Consider the following 15763-nt stretch of genomic DNA (forward strand, 5'->3'; position numbering starts at 1 on the left):
CACCCGGGGCGGACCCCTCCCCCCCTTCCTACGTCACTGCCACTACGATACTTTTAAGCCACATTGAGCCTGCAAATAGGTGGGAAAATGTGGCGTATAAATGTAACAAATAAGAGGCAGCAGAGAGAAACCAGCCAACCTAGAGCAAATTCAAGGAAGTCACAGGCTGCACTTCTCTGAATCACAAACGAAAAGCATTTTAGAAACACGAAGCAGCCTGGTCACTTTACCCCACTGATCACACCAAAAACTGGAGGAAGATTATAGCTGACCTTCACTCAGTTCACCAAATGTATTGCTGTTAGTTGAGGATACTGCAAAACTCATCCAGCTGAGGAAAACCAAGCTGTTTGTCCTGTACTAGCCACTGTTTCAGCCTGGGAAGCTGGCAATGTCATCAGATCAACTTACTGAGGCAGGGAACGGAACGTCTGCTCAGCTATGTTGGCTCTGTAGGACCTTACTCTAATATTTAAAAGCTGAGCCAATTTCACAGGGGTAGAGATACCCCAGGGACCTTCACTACTCCACCATGACTGGATCAGACAGCATTTTGTAACAGATGAGAAAGCTGGGGTAACACTGACAGCTATCAAATACCACAAAGATCTCAGGCCATGAAAGACTGTCCACACACGAGTCATAGAGGGTACCTTTAAGGGAGTCCAGGACAGGAGGACGGCGATAAGAATGGTCGCCAGGTGCTGACTTACCCACCAGCACCTTGGCCAGGAGCATGTAGCGGTGGCCACCCTCCCCACAGCTGGTGTAATTGTGGGAGTAGCTGGCATTACGTGCAAAGTAGCTCCCCTGGCCGTAAAAGGCTCCGTGCGTTCCTGCCACACGGGGGTCAAAGTTCATCCGGCAGATGGCTTGCACACACTGCTGGTCTGTTCCATGGTAGAGTTGTTTTTCCAGCGCACGTTTCTCGGAGGTTGTCAGTCCCTGAGACATGAACTTCTTCTGACTAGGGGCAAGAGGGAAGAGGTTAGGCTAATTACAAGCAGGGTAAAAATGTTGTACTGTACAGCAGGCTCTGTTAGAGAACAGACAGCAATTCTATACCGTCCCTGCGCTCTCGAGGCAGGATGAGCCAGAGATATACATCCCCTACTTTCTCCTGGTACATTTATTATTAAGCTTCATCTTTGGTTCAAGCTTATTTTACAGGTTGTGGTCTTGACAGTAAAACTTTGAGGTGTTTAAAAAAAAAAAAAAAAAAAAGTGCTTTCTAATCTGCAACCCCAGGCTTCATGAAGCCTTCCCCTTTTAGTGGAGATTTTTCTCCCCTCTGCAGGAAGGAGAAGCAGCGCTGTATCACCCTTGTCACTGCCTCCAATTCTGTTTTCTCTCACAGTGTACTGATTCAATCTAATCTAACTTTAATAAACGCACTGAACCCTAATAAGGGGATTTTAGCGGGATATAAAACCTCAATAGAATTGGGGTGCTGTGTTTTCTGCAGTTCGGCCCCCTCACCTTCTGTACTTCTGCAGGAGCCATTTGTTCTGAATCCGGTAGATCGTGCACACGCTGTAAGTTTCTGTGGGGAGAGTCCGGTGGAAGTCACTGAAAATCCTAGCAAAAGCAGCCTCTGAACTGGCCACAGGAACTGCTCCTTGGGGGCAGATGCCATGGACACTCTCGCTGCAGGCTGGGCTACTGACGGGGAAGAGCAGAGGTGAAAAGGTGACTCCATTGCGAAAGTACATGTATTTATTTTAAATTGTTCATGGATCACACTTTTTTTTTAATGACCTTTTTAATGCAGTGTGTAATCTACCATCCATAAACCTCAAAACAGTAAATATTACTTCACTCAGTATGTAATTAAACTCTGGAATTCGTTGCCAGAGAATGTAGTAAAAGCAGTTAGCTTAGGGGGGGGGGGGGGTGTGGTTAAAAAAGGTTTGGATAGCTTCCTAAAAGAAAAGTCCATAAGCTATTTTTAAGATGGACTTGGGGAAAATCCACTGCTTATTTCTAGGATAACCAGCATAAAATGCACTATTTGGGGATCTTGCCAGGTATTTGTGACCTGGATTGGCCACTGTTGGAAACAGGATACTGGGCTTGATGGACCTTCGGTCTGTCCCAGTATGGCAACACTTTGTACTTACACAACGTGAACACAAATCAGTGTGCTGTTTGCCTTCCACATACTTCTTACCACATTAGTCAAAAGCCTTTGAGTTGCAGTCAGATTCTTGGGTAAGGTAAAAGTGAATTCCACGGCCAGTGTTCTGCCACAGAATGGCTTTGCTGACTTGAGCAAAGGTAATCTCAGGGGGACGGGGAGACCCTGCTGCTGCTCTTGTAACTGGCTGGAGAAGGAGTTGCCTAGTCAGCAGAGCCTCACCTGAGATAAGGTAGCAGCTGCGTGTGGGTTCTGAAGGTGGGTCGGTGCCGAAGACCTCGCTTGTACTTTGTCTTGATATTGGTCTGCGTGAATTCTTTGAGGTCAGCATTGTAAATTCTGTCCTCTATCTGGAAGGCGTGATTCCACATCCCCTTCTGAAATGCTCCTTCCAGCTCCAAGGAGGTGGCCTGCCGCAACAGAGCATAGGGTTGGTTGATTGTTTATTCATTTATAACCCGCCATTATCCAAGGTGGAAAACAAGGCAACACACAGTATAGACTTGATCAGTCCCAAAAGGAAAACCAGACCATGTACCAAAACATTTCAGCTTCCATTTCTCTCCACACCACTCCTATAAATACCCCCCTTCTCCCTCTTCCCTCCCCCCAACCACCTCCTGCCTTAGAGATTCTCCAGTCCTTACACGCAAGGCTCTCTCTGTAAATAATCCCTCTTTTTTTTCTCTTCATTCCCCCCCTCGGCCCTATCCATGTCTACTCTAGAGATTCCCTTCTCCTTTATAGTCTGTTTGTAAATAACACCCCATTCTCCTCCCACCCTCAGTTCGTCTCTGTCTCCCCTACAGCTGCCCCATCTTACAATCTGGGCTCTGTAAATACCCCCTTTTCCATTCTTCCTCAATCCTAGCTGTCTCTTAAGATTCCCCTCATCTTACACTCCTGGACCATCATTCTAGCTCAAGTTTATTGGGCCCAAATGTCTGTGTGACTAACCTCCTCATATTTTTCCCAGCAGTTTCCATTCTGCCAATAAACAGACCATTGCGTGGGGAAGTAAGGGTTAACTTCTGGATCGCTAGTATTGGACAGACGCCGGACCTTGTCATATATCCAGTCTGAAGTCAATTTGAGGGTGTCTAGGTTTAGCACACATGAAGATCCTTTACTGTCGGGGGGAAAAGCAATAAGGTAACCATAACGCAATTACCCCACATCCCTATCCAATCCATTCCTCTCCTGCCCTGTAACCTGCCAGCGCTCTACTGCACCCAAACCTGTCAAGCCAGTCCATTCCTGCACCCTCCAGCCAGTCCTCCACTGCACCCTAACACATAAACCTCCACTACTCTCCAGTGACCTAACCCTACAGCAATACTCCATGTAACCCCCTGGGAAGAACTGGTACTGGAGGGAGGTCTGGGGGGATTATGGAATTATATATGTGTCTCCTGGCCAGGGGCTAGGAGAAGTAATGGAAGTGGTTGTTGGCTGGTGGGAGGTGTAGACCTATCTGATTGACAGGTGGCCAGGGTAATGTCCTGGTACTGTAATGGACAAGGGTGCCCAGCTCATTACAGACTTAATTTTTGAACACCCTGGGCTGGGGGCTTTATCCAAAGAGCTTAGCTGGCATCCAGGACAGTCTGGAGGGAACCAGGGCTACATCCTCAACCACTGATCCTAACCAGCATCCCTTCTGCCCTTCTTCTCCCAGCCAAAGACCTCTTCCCACCCCAACCCAGCAGCCAGTGCCCTTCTGCTTTCTCTTACCATTCGGTTTCCCACATGCAGCACTCGTCCATCCTTCCCTACAGCTGAATCCCATAGCCAGCTCTCGACTCTGCCTGTGCAGTGCCCCCCCACCCAGTGTGAATGGAGGACTGTACCTGCTTTTCAGTGTGGCACGGTCTTTCATATTGCAGTATAGTCGCTCTAGCTGTTCTGCTGCACAGCCTTCTAGACTCGCCCACTGCCGCACTGCCTTCAGTCTCAGCTGCCAGAGGTATGGCTGGGGCGTGTGGTGGTATGAACATAAACTCCCATTCTCACATTTCCCAAGTAGGAAGTTGTCACAGATCAGGATGCCATCCTGCTGCTTCGTGTGGTAGACCGACTGGTGTGGACCGGGGCCCCCAGCCTCCCCGACTTGCTGAACATACTTTGGGCTCTCCTGCTGCTCAGGGTGGGCCTCCTGTGGTATGAGAGCCATGTTGTGATCTGGACAACTGGCTTTGCCTGCAGGAGCGCGTGCTATCTTTTTGCTAGGCAAAGGGTCTCTTGCCTGTGGGTCTTGGCCATGCTCATTGCTTGCCAACTGCCGCTTCACTGGCCGAGCCAAATGCTCTTGCTGTGTGATGTTGACCTTCTGCTTGGTCATAGCTGTAGGAGAAGAAAAACAGCAGACCAGAATTAGTGATCACGTCATCAGCGCTTTTCCTTTCCTCCTTGTGAAAGAGATGCCCCAGAGGCTCTTCAGGTAGGAACACAGCACAGGAACCAAAATCAAACACCGAATTAAAATACAAGGAGATCCCAAAACCTCCCCAACTCTTATTCCTCCAATGTCCCCTACCTCATCCTCCCCCATAGGCCAAGGGAAGGGGAGAAAGGGAATGGGACTTGATATACCACCTTTCTGTGGTTTTTGGTTTACATAGTATATACAGGTACTTGTTTGTACCTGGGGCAATGGAGGGTTAAGTGACTTGCCCAGAGGCACAAGGAGCTGCAATGGGAATCGAACTCAGTTCCCCAGGATCAAAGTCCACTGCACTAACCACTAGGCTACTCCTCCCCAAGCTACATGAAAAAGGGGCTGCCTGTCTGCTTGGCTACCATTTCAGAACAAGGAAGGCAGAAACTGTTCACCCCTGCTCCCTCACTGAAACCTGGCAGTAGGGAACCCCAACACTGCATCTGCTTTTATTCATTCAACACTACACACCTGCTGGAAATTCACTGCTAGTTCTCATGCTGAACACCTATTAATGAAGAAAAAAAGAGTTGAGTAGCCCTAGAAACTTTATGTAGGTATAACCCTCGCCACTAGCCAGCAATGTCTTACAGAAGCATCTAGAAAACCTCTCCACCCGCAACCAATGAGGGATCAGCTTTATAGGCACATGTAGAGCTCCTCCCCACCCTACACCAAAGAGAGTTCAGCTTTGAAAAATATGTAGGAACACATGCCCCCCCCCCCCCACCTTCCACCAATGAGAGATCAGCATTCTAGGCCCACGTAGAACACCTTCCACCCAGCTTTGAAAAAGCATGTAGGAACACCCTCCCAACTTCAACCAATGAGAGACCAGCATTACAGGAGCATGTAGAATAGTTCCCCACCCTCTCTACCAATGAGAGATCAGAATTCCCACCCTTGAAGGAGCCTGAAGAACCTCTCCCTGTAAGATATGAAATTTGGGATATCATTTTTCTCCCTAATCATATACATTTGCCCAGTGGTGTAGCTACGGGTGGGCCAGGGCCCACCCAACAGTACCACATGTTTAGCGGTTGCTGGTGGGGATCCCAAGCTCCGCCAGCTGAAGTCTTCCCCCTGATGGTATTGAAAACGCTACTCTCCATGATACTGGCATCTGTGCATGCTTAGTTTTCAGTGCATGCCTGCTGCAGACTGCCAAGATGGAAAGAAGTGTTTTCCCGCCAACTGAGATTTTTTTTTTTTGGGGGGGGGGGGGGGGAACACTTGGTGCCCACCCATTCCTTGCCTTGGCCCACCCGAAATCTGTTGTCTGACTACGCCCTTGCATTTGCCACATCTTAAAAATAAAATAGCAGAATTAGAAAAAGTACAGCGAAGGGTGACCAAAATGATTAAAGGGGAGAAGGACTTCTAAGAGGAAAGTCTAAAGAGGTTGGAGCTTTTGAGCTTGGGGGGGATATGATTGAAGTCTTTACAATCCTGAGTGGATTAGAATGGTTAAACACAAATCGATTGTTTAATCTTACAAAAAGTACAAAGACTAGAAGACACTCAATGAAGTTACTAAGTAGAACATTTAAAACTTTGGTACCAGAAGATGTGGTAAAAGCAGTTATAGAGTATCTGAGTTTTAAAAAGGTTTGACAAGTTCCTGGAGGAAAAGTCCATAAAACCTGGGATAAGCAGCATGGAATCTTGCTGCATTTTTGGTTTCTGGATGTTGGAAACAGGATACTGAGCTTAATGAACCTTTGCTCTGAGCCAGGATGGCAATTCTTATGTACTTATATGTTCTCTTTCACTTTTTATATCTATGTGCTAAAATTAATAAGTGAAACATTTACCCTCCTGTTTACAAAGCCGCATAGCACTGCCCGTTCAAAGTGAATGGACTGTGTCCGCATTACCTCCTGTTTACAAAGCCGCACGACACTGCCCGCTCAAAGTGAATGGACTGTGTCCGCATTACCGCATCGGCAGCCAATGGCGTGGCTTTGTAAACAGGGGCCTTAATTTTTAGAGCCAGAATTGCTGAACTTGCTGGTGATTGAGAAATATCTTTGCTGAAATGAAAAGTGATTTGCTTTAGTTGCTCCTAGTCATCGCTGTCAAGGAAGAAATTCCCATGTGGGCATGAAATACATTTGTTTCTAATATGGGGGCGGGGGAGGGAGATTAATGATGCTGGGTTAGTGGGTTATTTTCTGGATGGTTGTGTGTGAAATTCTATTTGTTGCATTTATTTTTGCTCTGAACCCATTGCCTGTAGAAGTAGTCGAAACCCCTTCAAGCTTATAATTGGTTTTAACCTAAACAATCAATTTAACTTAAAGAGCATTGATTGAATTATCACTGTATGCAAAAAGATACCGATATATGCAAATATGCCATAGAATTTCAGAACCGCTGTGCATAATTTTTTAAACTCCTGTTTTTTGAGCTGCAAGTAGTACCCACAGCCCGGAGCAGCATAGCCCTGAAAACATAAAAACCCACAGAGACACCCCAACCCCCCCCCCCACACACACACACACACACACAAAAGCGTTTATCCTGTAAACCACATAATATTCTCCAAAAAAAAAGGCCTTCCTATACCATCTGCAAGGCACAAGGGAAACTGCCCACACCACTAAACATACAAGACAAACTCCCAGAACAAGATATGGGAGAACAGAGCCCAGTTCTCCAAACGTGGGAGTGAAACCCTTGCAACTTACCACAAGATGGTCACAGTGTACTTCGAGCATACCTGGGAAGCTCCTGATACAAGAAATAGAAATCACAGCATACCTGGTACAGGACACCTCTCCTCATGTCCCTGAGAAGCTCCCAGTACAGGACATGGAAATTACAGCATACTTCTACAATACCTGCTTCCCCTGGGATTGGTAACATGGAATATTGCTACTACTAATTAGGTTTCTGTCAAGTACTTGTGTCCTGCATTGGCCACTGTTGAAAGCAGGATACTGGGCTAGATGAACCGTTAGTCTGACCCAGTATAGCTATTCTTAGTTCTTAAACTCCAGGTACAGGACACCCCTCCTAACATACCTGAGAATACTCTAGATACAGGACACAGAAGGATCACCAGACGCCTGAAATCTTAACACCCTAATACAAATCTTTGACAGGAGATCCCCTACTACCTAGGTCATCGGTAAGAATTCACTTTCACTTTCACTTTGGTTTCCTTTCATTTCATAAAGTTTCACTTTTGCTAGTGATTAATGGACAAGTCACTTAACCCTCCATTGCCCCAGATACAAATAAATACCTGTATATACTATGTAAACCGCTTTGAATGTAGTTGTAAAAACCACTGAAAGGCGGTATATCAAATCCCTTTCCCAGAGTTTCATCTGCTGCACTGGTTTCTGCATATTAGAGGTATTTTGATACTGTGTGAAGTTTTACCACAGACGGGTGACATATATAAAACATTCTCCTTGGATAGGATGTGATATGTGAAAATACATTTTGCTTTAATGAAATTGCTAAACTTTAGAGTCAGAGACTTATCAATGAGGGATACATACAGTGCTATTTTTTCCTGAGGTCCAGCTTACTTGCCTGCTCCCTTCTGTTCCTGCTCTGCTGGACGGGGGGGGGGGGGGGGGGGGGGGCAACCGATAGTCTGCAGGGGAGCACCAGAGACCCTAGGCACGGCCCTGGGCCTGGGCCCAAGATGGGTGAGCAGAAGAACTCCACCTTGTCACACAAGTGATTTGGTCTCTCCTCCCTCTCTCGCCTGTATACCATATGCTGTCTCAAACATCCCCCCCCCCCCCCCCCCCCCCCACACACACACATATCTTTTAAACAGCAGATTTTCACCGGCAGCGAGCAGCATCTAATACACACTGCTCATGTTGGCCCCACAGCATATATCAGTCGCTGCTCGCTGCAGGCAAAGATCTGCTATTTACAAGGTATGCAGGAGGGACAGTTTTGGGGAGTTTTCAGCTGGTGGGGCTTGGGAATCCCTGGGCCCACCCGGGCCCACCCTTGGCTACATCACTGTTGTGAGACATTGGGTACTGAGCAAGAGGACTGAGTGTCCCTGTGAGACATCCTGCCTTGAGACCCCAGGGACTGTGCAGGAGAACTAAGTGTCCCTGTGAGACACGCTGCCTTGAGACCACAGGGACTGTGCAGGAGAATTAAGTGTCCCTGTGAGACACCCTGTCTTGAGACCACAGGGACTGTGCAGGAGAACTAAGTGTCCCTGTGAGACACGCTGCCTTGAGACCACAGGGACTGTGTAGGAGAATTAAGTGTCCCTGTGAGACATCCTGCCATGAGACCACAAGGACTGTGCAGGAGAACTATCCAGCTTATAATCGAAAGAGAAAAACGCCTATATTTTGACCCAAATCGGGAGATGGGTGTTTTTCTCGCAAAGGCGTCCAAATTGGTATAATCGAAAATTGATTTTGGGCATTTCCAACTGCACTCTGTCGCGGAAACGAATAAAGTTGACGGGGCGTGTCGGAGGCGGGACTGGGGCGTGGTTATCAGCTGAGGAGAGATGGGTGTCTGTAGCTGATAATCGAAAAAAAAAAAAGGCGGTAAATAAATCCTCCTAAATAAATTTGTGTGAAATGCAGACAAGGCCAGGAAGCATGGATTAATGCATTTTTGGAATGCATTTCATCTTCAGGGGTTGTGGGCTCAGGGGATAGGAATGATTGAACGTGTTTTTGGGCTGTTGTGGCCTCTGTTATCGGCCAGTTGGGAAGTCCTGGAAGTGTGTGTGGGGGTGGGGGGGGGGGGGAACTCCCTTCTATGATGGATAAAAGAGGAGCGCTCCCACCCCATATAATTGCTGGTTAGTGAAAACGAACAACATGGCTTTATTAGAAGGATGGACTCAATGTCTTCACGAGAATCCAGTGGCAACTGCACCATGCACTATCGTGACGTACCTTTGCTAGTTAGGCTGAGGTGTAGGGGACCCCCCTCCCCATGAGGAGGAAGAGGAGGAAGAGAGCCTTCCCAGAGTCCTAGTGCAACATAAATGACAGTGAGTGATGGGGGGAGCGATGGATGGGGAGTATGGCTAGTTTGAATGGGAGATGGATGAAGGGGAGTTTATCAGGGGTAAGAAAGGCTTCATGAGCAGGTAGCCCAATCGCCATTCAGGGGAAGAGGAGGCATTTGAAGCAGCACCGAGGGTAGGGAGGTAGGCTGGCATGGCAGTACACTACCACGGGAACCCCTCAGGACCTGTGTCCATCCCCCGGGACTCCCATGATCCTGGAGGGGATCCCCGTGGTAGCTGCTGGTTTCCGCAAATGCCGTTCCCATGCAGCTCTCTGTTCCCTCTCCCACCTTACTTATTCCAGTTCCCTTGTCTTATACACATCCTTCCACTCCTCTGCCATCCATTTATTCTGCTGTTTCTGACACAGGCTGATGGCTTCTGATCCTTCTCTCATTTCCTAGAAGGGTCCATCTCCCTTGGCCCCTGGTATTTTGCAGCCCTTGTGGGATGGATGAGGGGACTGTGGGAATGGAAAGCAATTTACGGGGAGCTTGCTCTGATGATGAGGATGAAGAGATGAGAAGAGCCCAGGGGATGGAGAGATGGAGTGAAGGCGACCGTAAATGAGCACCAGCCTGGGGGACAGGGACCTGGGCTAGGGATAAGAAAAATCACACACACTGTCCTGTTCATCTGTCTGTCTCTCTCTTTCCCAGGGGTAGTCTGTTATCTGTCTCTTTCCCTATGACCTCAAGTGCATGTCTCTCTCAGCCCTGTTGTCTCCTTAGGTCTGTTCTTTGTGTTCTCTGTCGATCTCTCATTCCTCCTCCTCTCCCCCATCCCTGTATGTAGATACATGTCTATCTGTCTGTCTTAAGGTAACAAGAAGACTTCAGCTCATCAAGGACAGGCTGGTTTTATCCCTCCCCCCCCCCCCCATCCAGAAGTGCAAGCCCGTAGATGCAATGGGACAGACCCAGCATCCAGAAGTGTCACTCCCTGTGTCCATCTATCTATGTCTCATAAGGTGCTACATGAACCAGAGCCCAAAACCTTACATGATTCTGCATTCTGATTGGTCAGAGCCAGGGCCATGGAATGCTGCTCATTTGCATATCTGCTCAGTGCTTCCTAAGAAGAGGGCAGCCTGAAGGACCCCTGACAGGTGTCTTCTGATCCCTCCTCAGCTTGCCTCACATTTGCCTCTCCATCCTGTGCTTGGCCTCATTTTGCATGTGGATTTCCCTACACTTAAATGCAGACCTTTTTTTAATCACTTTCTCCCTTGAGCCTGAGTGGGAGAGGACGGAGCTCTTGCCTGAAGAAGGGTGCAGTGGATTCCCCACATTGATCCCAGCATGATCCTTTAATCATGACATTCTCTGCTGCTGCCATGTTGGGAGTCGCTGGAGCCATCCTTTTCCTCGCCTTGGTGGCCAACCTCTTTATCTTGTCAGTGCTGGGCAGGCCTTCCCATTCTCATGCCCCCACTGAGTTGATCCTTATTGCTTTGGCACTGGTCAATGCAGTGGCTGGACTCTCTAACTTCCTCTGGCTGGCTGTGTATCTGCTGGTACTGTGCCATCGCCTGGGCCCCTGGTCATACCAGACCCTGGACTTCCTCATCCTGTCCATGGCCAGCTGCAGCTTCTGGTTCACAGCTTGTCTCTCCACAGTCTACTGCTTGAAGGTCTCCAGCATCCACCTGCCACGGCTCATCTACCTCCAGCTTCGCTTGCCCCTCATCATACCCCGCCTGCTGCCTGTCATCTTCATGATGGGCTGCATCATTGCCTCACCCACGGTTGTCTTTGTGCAGCTCCAGGTGGCCAACGGGACAGAGCCCCACTGCGGTGACTACTATGAAGTGTCCAGGGGCTATGAGTTCTACCTGAGATTCTTCAGTGTCTTTAATTATATGATTCCTTGGACTGTGCAAGGAGTCTCCAGTGGTGGCCTTGTGTTTACCATCTGCCACCATCTTCGAGCCATCATGGCCCACAGAATGGCACGCCCAGCCACCACAGCACATCTGCGCGTGGTGAAGACAGCCTTGGCATTACTGGTGCTTTACACAATTTGTGTGGTCATGGTACAGGTGTCTGATTCGCTCTATATCACCACCAAGAAGGACGTGAACTGGTTTGTGGCATTCAGCTTCATCCTGCTGGCGTACGCAGTCGGGTGTCCAATTATCCTAATCCATGGCACCGTCAGACTCTGGCGTGAACTGCCATCTCTGCCCTGTGTCACCAAGGACTGCTACCACCACACAACTGAAACTGGTGCTCAGCCAGTGAATCTCGCATGACGGGAGAGGAGGAAGCTGTGGGCTGAACCCTGCTGGACGCGGCTTTTTCTCAATAATCAAGACCTCAGATCCGGAGCAGGAGGTGCCAAATGATCTAAGTGGTATGTGAGCCAGTCCTGGGTGTTACTCTCATTGTATGTACGAATTAGAGCCTTGGGCTTTCCTCAGAGACACTGAGACTACAAGTGCACAGACACCAAAACTGAGGTAACTCCCTTCTGGTAACTCCAGGTCTCCTGGGGGAGAGAAGTCTGGAGGATGTAGCTCTGAGATGTTCAGCCTCCCACACTCTCCTGCCCCCATATCAATGAGCACTTCCATGGCCTATCTGAAGGGGAGGGGCTGTGAAACACTCACATATAATTTGAGTTTGGATTTTAGATTTAATTACTCACCTTTTCCAGATCTGACCTCAAGTTTTTTTTTTTTTTTTCTCGTCCCCATCACTTGGAACAATCTTTTGGCAAAACTTAGAGCAGAACTGTCATTATGCAAATTTAAAACAGCCATTAAGACCTGTCTATTTAGGCAAGCCTTCAATAAATAGCAGGAAACGGATGTGAACACAGAATCTTTCTTCCTCTCTTTTTTTTTTTAACCTAACTTGTGTTGGTTGTTTGCTTTCCTGTCTGCATTATAGAGTCCTTTCTTGCTGTTATTAGTCTGTAAACTGCTTAGTTCTGTTCTCAGAAATAGCAATATGGTAAGTTTGAATAAAGAATAAAGGCAAGTTACATATACAGTATAGCTAAAGTTGGTAGGTTGCCACACAAGAAGGATCCGAGTTATAGCTGAGGCATTGGAGGGTGACGTGATGCCCAAGATCACAGGGCGACAGGTACAACCCCTGGCACAGAGAGGTATAACCTCCATAAAGCAACAGGTCCAATCCCCCCCAAAAGCAGAGAGAGGTGTAACCTAGATAAAGTGACAGGTACAATTCTCAAAAAAGGCAGATACAGGTGTAACCTTCATAGAATGACAGCTACAACCCCAAACAAGACAGAGAGAAGTGTAACCTGCATAAAAAAGCAGGTACAACCTCAAAAAAAGCAGAGACAGGTGTAGCCTGCATAGAACAACAGGTAGAACCCCCTAAAAAGGCAGAGAGAGGTATAACCTTCATAGAATGACAGAACCCCAAACAAGCCATAGAGAGGTGTAACCTGCATAAAGCGACAGGTACAGCCCCACCAAAAAAGGCAGGGAGAGGTGTAAACTGCACAGAGCTACAGGTACAACCCCAAATAAAGGACAGAGAGAGAGAGGTGTAACCTGCACACAATTGCAGCTACAACTCTATCCATACTGATCTTTACCCATTGTCATTTACTATGTTACCTTGTTACAAAGACTATCAGTGGGAGATTTGGGATTTGAACCCTGGCTTCTCTTGCTCTCAGTTGCTACCCTAATCACTAGATTACTCCTCCACACTGGATAATTCTTATAGTCCAATAAAAAGAATTACAGACTAGAATCTTGTTTGCACCAGGAGTTTATATCAGGTGCATTGGGAGAGTGGATATGAGGGGGGAGGGGTCCAGTACTGAAATAGGAGGAGGTGCTGCAGGGCAGGAGTGAGGTGCATTGACAGAGCTTAGGGGGGGGGGAGGCTCAGTACTGAAATAGCAGGGGGTGCCACAGAGCAGGAGCGAGGTGAGCTGGCAGAGCTGTGTGGTTCTGTGTGTGTGTTTCTCAGTATTGAAACAGCAGGGGGCACCCTGACATTTTTAGTTTTCCAATTCATGATTAAACATAGAAATATATTTACTTAGATCCTTGGTCTTCACTCGTAGTCCTAGACAGTTGTACACTGGTCGAGTTTTCAGGACACCCCACATGCATATGACTGGCAGAGATCTGTAGACAATGGAGACAGCAGGGCCTGCGCAACACTCATGCATATTCGTATGGGGGTATTCTGAAAACCTGTCCTGTGGGCAGCCCTCGGACTGGCTGTGACCAAGGACGTAATCATAACTTAAGCTCTGCTCTCTGCAGCAGTCAGAAATATCCTTCACTGGTCTTATTAAGTAATTTATTTGCATAAAATTCTTGTTCTGCCAGAACTGGAGCATTCAGGGCAAGATAGAAAATAAAACGAAAACAGAAAATCAGTAATGTGATTCAAATACAAACACACAGCAACAAACATGCACAACACCAAAGTAAAAAGTATAGTGACACAAGATTACCAAACACTCAAAAAATATCCATCAGGTTCTGAAAAGCAGACTGTTGCTGTTTCCTAAAGGCTCCGAGGTCTGTTGTGCAGTGAATTTCCACAATCTGGGACCTCTCCAGGAGACCCAGTCCTGTGTAGTGTGTACTGGTTGTAACTGGTCATGTGAAGTGCTCTGCGGGTTCGATGCCATGTTAGACCCACCCAAACAGAGCTTTCTAAAGCAGAGTGCAGGGATCTTTCGCTCCTGCGCTCCATCGTAGCAGAAAGATACATTCTAAAGTCTATACCCTCAAAAACAAACAAACAAAAAAAAAAGATACTGCAGGAAAAATGCCAGTCCAGGGCCAGAGTTGGTTCATGCAGGTTCAGACCTATCCTCCATGGCTGGAACTAGTCTATGATACTTCTGTCATGTGACACATATACTGGTTGCAACTGGTCCCTTCTTATTGTCATGTGCAGCGTATACGTATACTGTTTATAACTGGTCCATACTGGTTATGTCATGTGCAGCGTATACAGGTTGCAACTGGTCCATACTGGCTATGTCATGTGCAGCATTTACTGGTTGTAACTGGTCCATACTGGCTATGTCATGTGCAGCATATACTGGTTGCAACTGGTCCATACTGGCTATGTCATGTGCAGCGTATACAGGTTGCAACTGGTCCATACTGGCTATATCATGTGCAGCATTTACTGGTTGTAACTGGTCCATACTGGTTATGTCATGTGCAGCGTATACAGGTTGCAACTGGTCCATACTGGTTATGTCATGTGCAGTGCATGCAGGTTATAACTGGTCTGCTCAGATTATATCTGATCTTGTAACAAGATCATGAAATCTGTATTTTTTTTCTGGTTGTAAGTGGTCTGTGATATTTATAATTTGTCCATAATGCTTGTATCTGGTCTTTACTGGTTCTACTGGTTCACACTGGTTATACTTGAACTGTGCTTCTCTGTAAAGGTTCTTTCAGTTTTCTTGTTTTCCAGTTCCTCCAGCTGTAGCTCAGACTCTGGGCTTGTCCACAGTGGCCAGCACCCCAACCTTCCCAGGTCGCAAGGTACCACGCAGTCGCCTGCACACCTCCGCACTGCCAAAGAAGTACATGAAGGGGTTGGAGGCTGCACTGAAAATGGCCAGCAAGAGACTGGAGGGCACAAGCCATGAGGGCAGCTGGCAGCTGGGGCAGTAAAGCTGCACCATGGCCACAGCATTGAATGGGAGACGGCTCAGGCCGTAAATGGTTACCACAATCGCCAGCCTGCGTGTGACTCTGCTCTGACGCTGGTAGAACTGTTCAGCCCTTCCTGTCGGCCATGCCTGACTCTGGAATCTTCTGCACTGCTTCCGGAGAACACGAAAAACAAGTGCATAGAGCAGGCTGATGGAGAGGAAGGGAACTAGAACACAGCCATTAAAGATTACATACACCAGGTACTGCATATTTAGCACATTCTGATAAACACAAGGCACCGAGCAGCCCGGGACACTCAAACGGTCCACAGAGCCCCAGCCCATGGCCGGGATCCAGGAGACAAACCCACCAGCGCTCCAGCACAGAGAGATCTGCAGCATGACACAGGATGGGGAGAATGGGTCTCTGCATGGAAAGAGAGAGAGAGAGATGGAAGTTAATACCTGCGGCGGTGATGGTGGTGGGGGGGTTACAGGACAGAGAGACTTGGCTTGACTTTAAGGGCATTTCAGAGGATTTTTTTTTTCT

At 47.7% G+C, this 15763-nt stretch overlaps 2 protein-coding genes across 2 annotated transcripts; one reads left to right on the top strand and one right to left on the bottom strand.

The window, feature by feature from the left end:
* Window positions 1–86: 86 nt before the first annotated feature.
* On the bottom strand, window positions 87–7378 carry LOC115457867 (protein mono-ADP-ribosyltransferase TIPARP-like). Its single transcript, XM_030187531.1, has 7 exons — window positions 7297–7378; window positions 5046–5082; window positions 3988–4480; window positions 3095–3266; window positions 2360–2547; window positions 1480–1662; window positions 87–967 (listed from the first exon to the last, which is right to left on the bottom strand). The coding sequence occupies exons 2-7, from the start codon at window positions 5071–5073 to the stop codon at window positions 523–525; spliced, it is 1509 nt and encodes a 502-aa protein (XP_030043391.1). The 5' UTR covers window positions 5074–5082; window positions 7297–7378; the 3' UTR covers window positions 87–522.
* A 3528-nt stretch (window positions 7379–10906) lies between these two features.
* LOC115457448 (taste receptor type 2 member 134-like) lies at window positions 10907–11845 on the top strand. The gene has a single exon (XM_030186862.1). It carries the CDS (start codon window positions 10907–10909, stop codon window positions 11843–11845), a length of 939 nt encoding a protein of 312 aa, XP_030042722.1.
* Window positions 11846–15763: the final 3918 nt, after the last annotated feature.

The sequence above is a fragment of the Microcaecilia unicolor genome, chromosome 14, assembly GCF_901765095.1.
Source record: "Microcaecilia unicolor chromosome 14, aMicUni1.1, whole genome shotgun sequence".
NCBI lineage: Eukaryota > Metazoa > Chordata > Amphibia > Gymnophiona > Siphonopidae > Microcaecilia > Microcaecilia unicolor.

Bases quoted from the DNA above. Each gene is read 5' to 3' on its own strand.
- LOC115457867 (XM_030187531.1), bottom strand. From the start codon at position 5,073: ATGAGAACTAGCAGTGAATTTCCAGCAG. The intron at 2,548-3,094 runs GTTAGTCACACA...CTGTTGCGGCAG, and splicing joins GCTGGGAAAAATATGAGGAG to GCCACCTCCTTGGAGCTGGA. The intron at 1,663-2,359 runs GTGAGGCTCTGC...CTTCCCCGTCAG, and splicing joins CAGCTGCTACCTTATCTCAG to TAGCCCAGCCTGCAGCGAGA.
- LOC115457448 (XM_030186862.1), top strand. From the start codon at position 10,907: ATGACATTCTCTGCTGCTGCCATGTTGGGAGTCGCTGGAGCCATCCTT.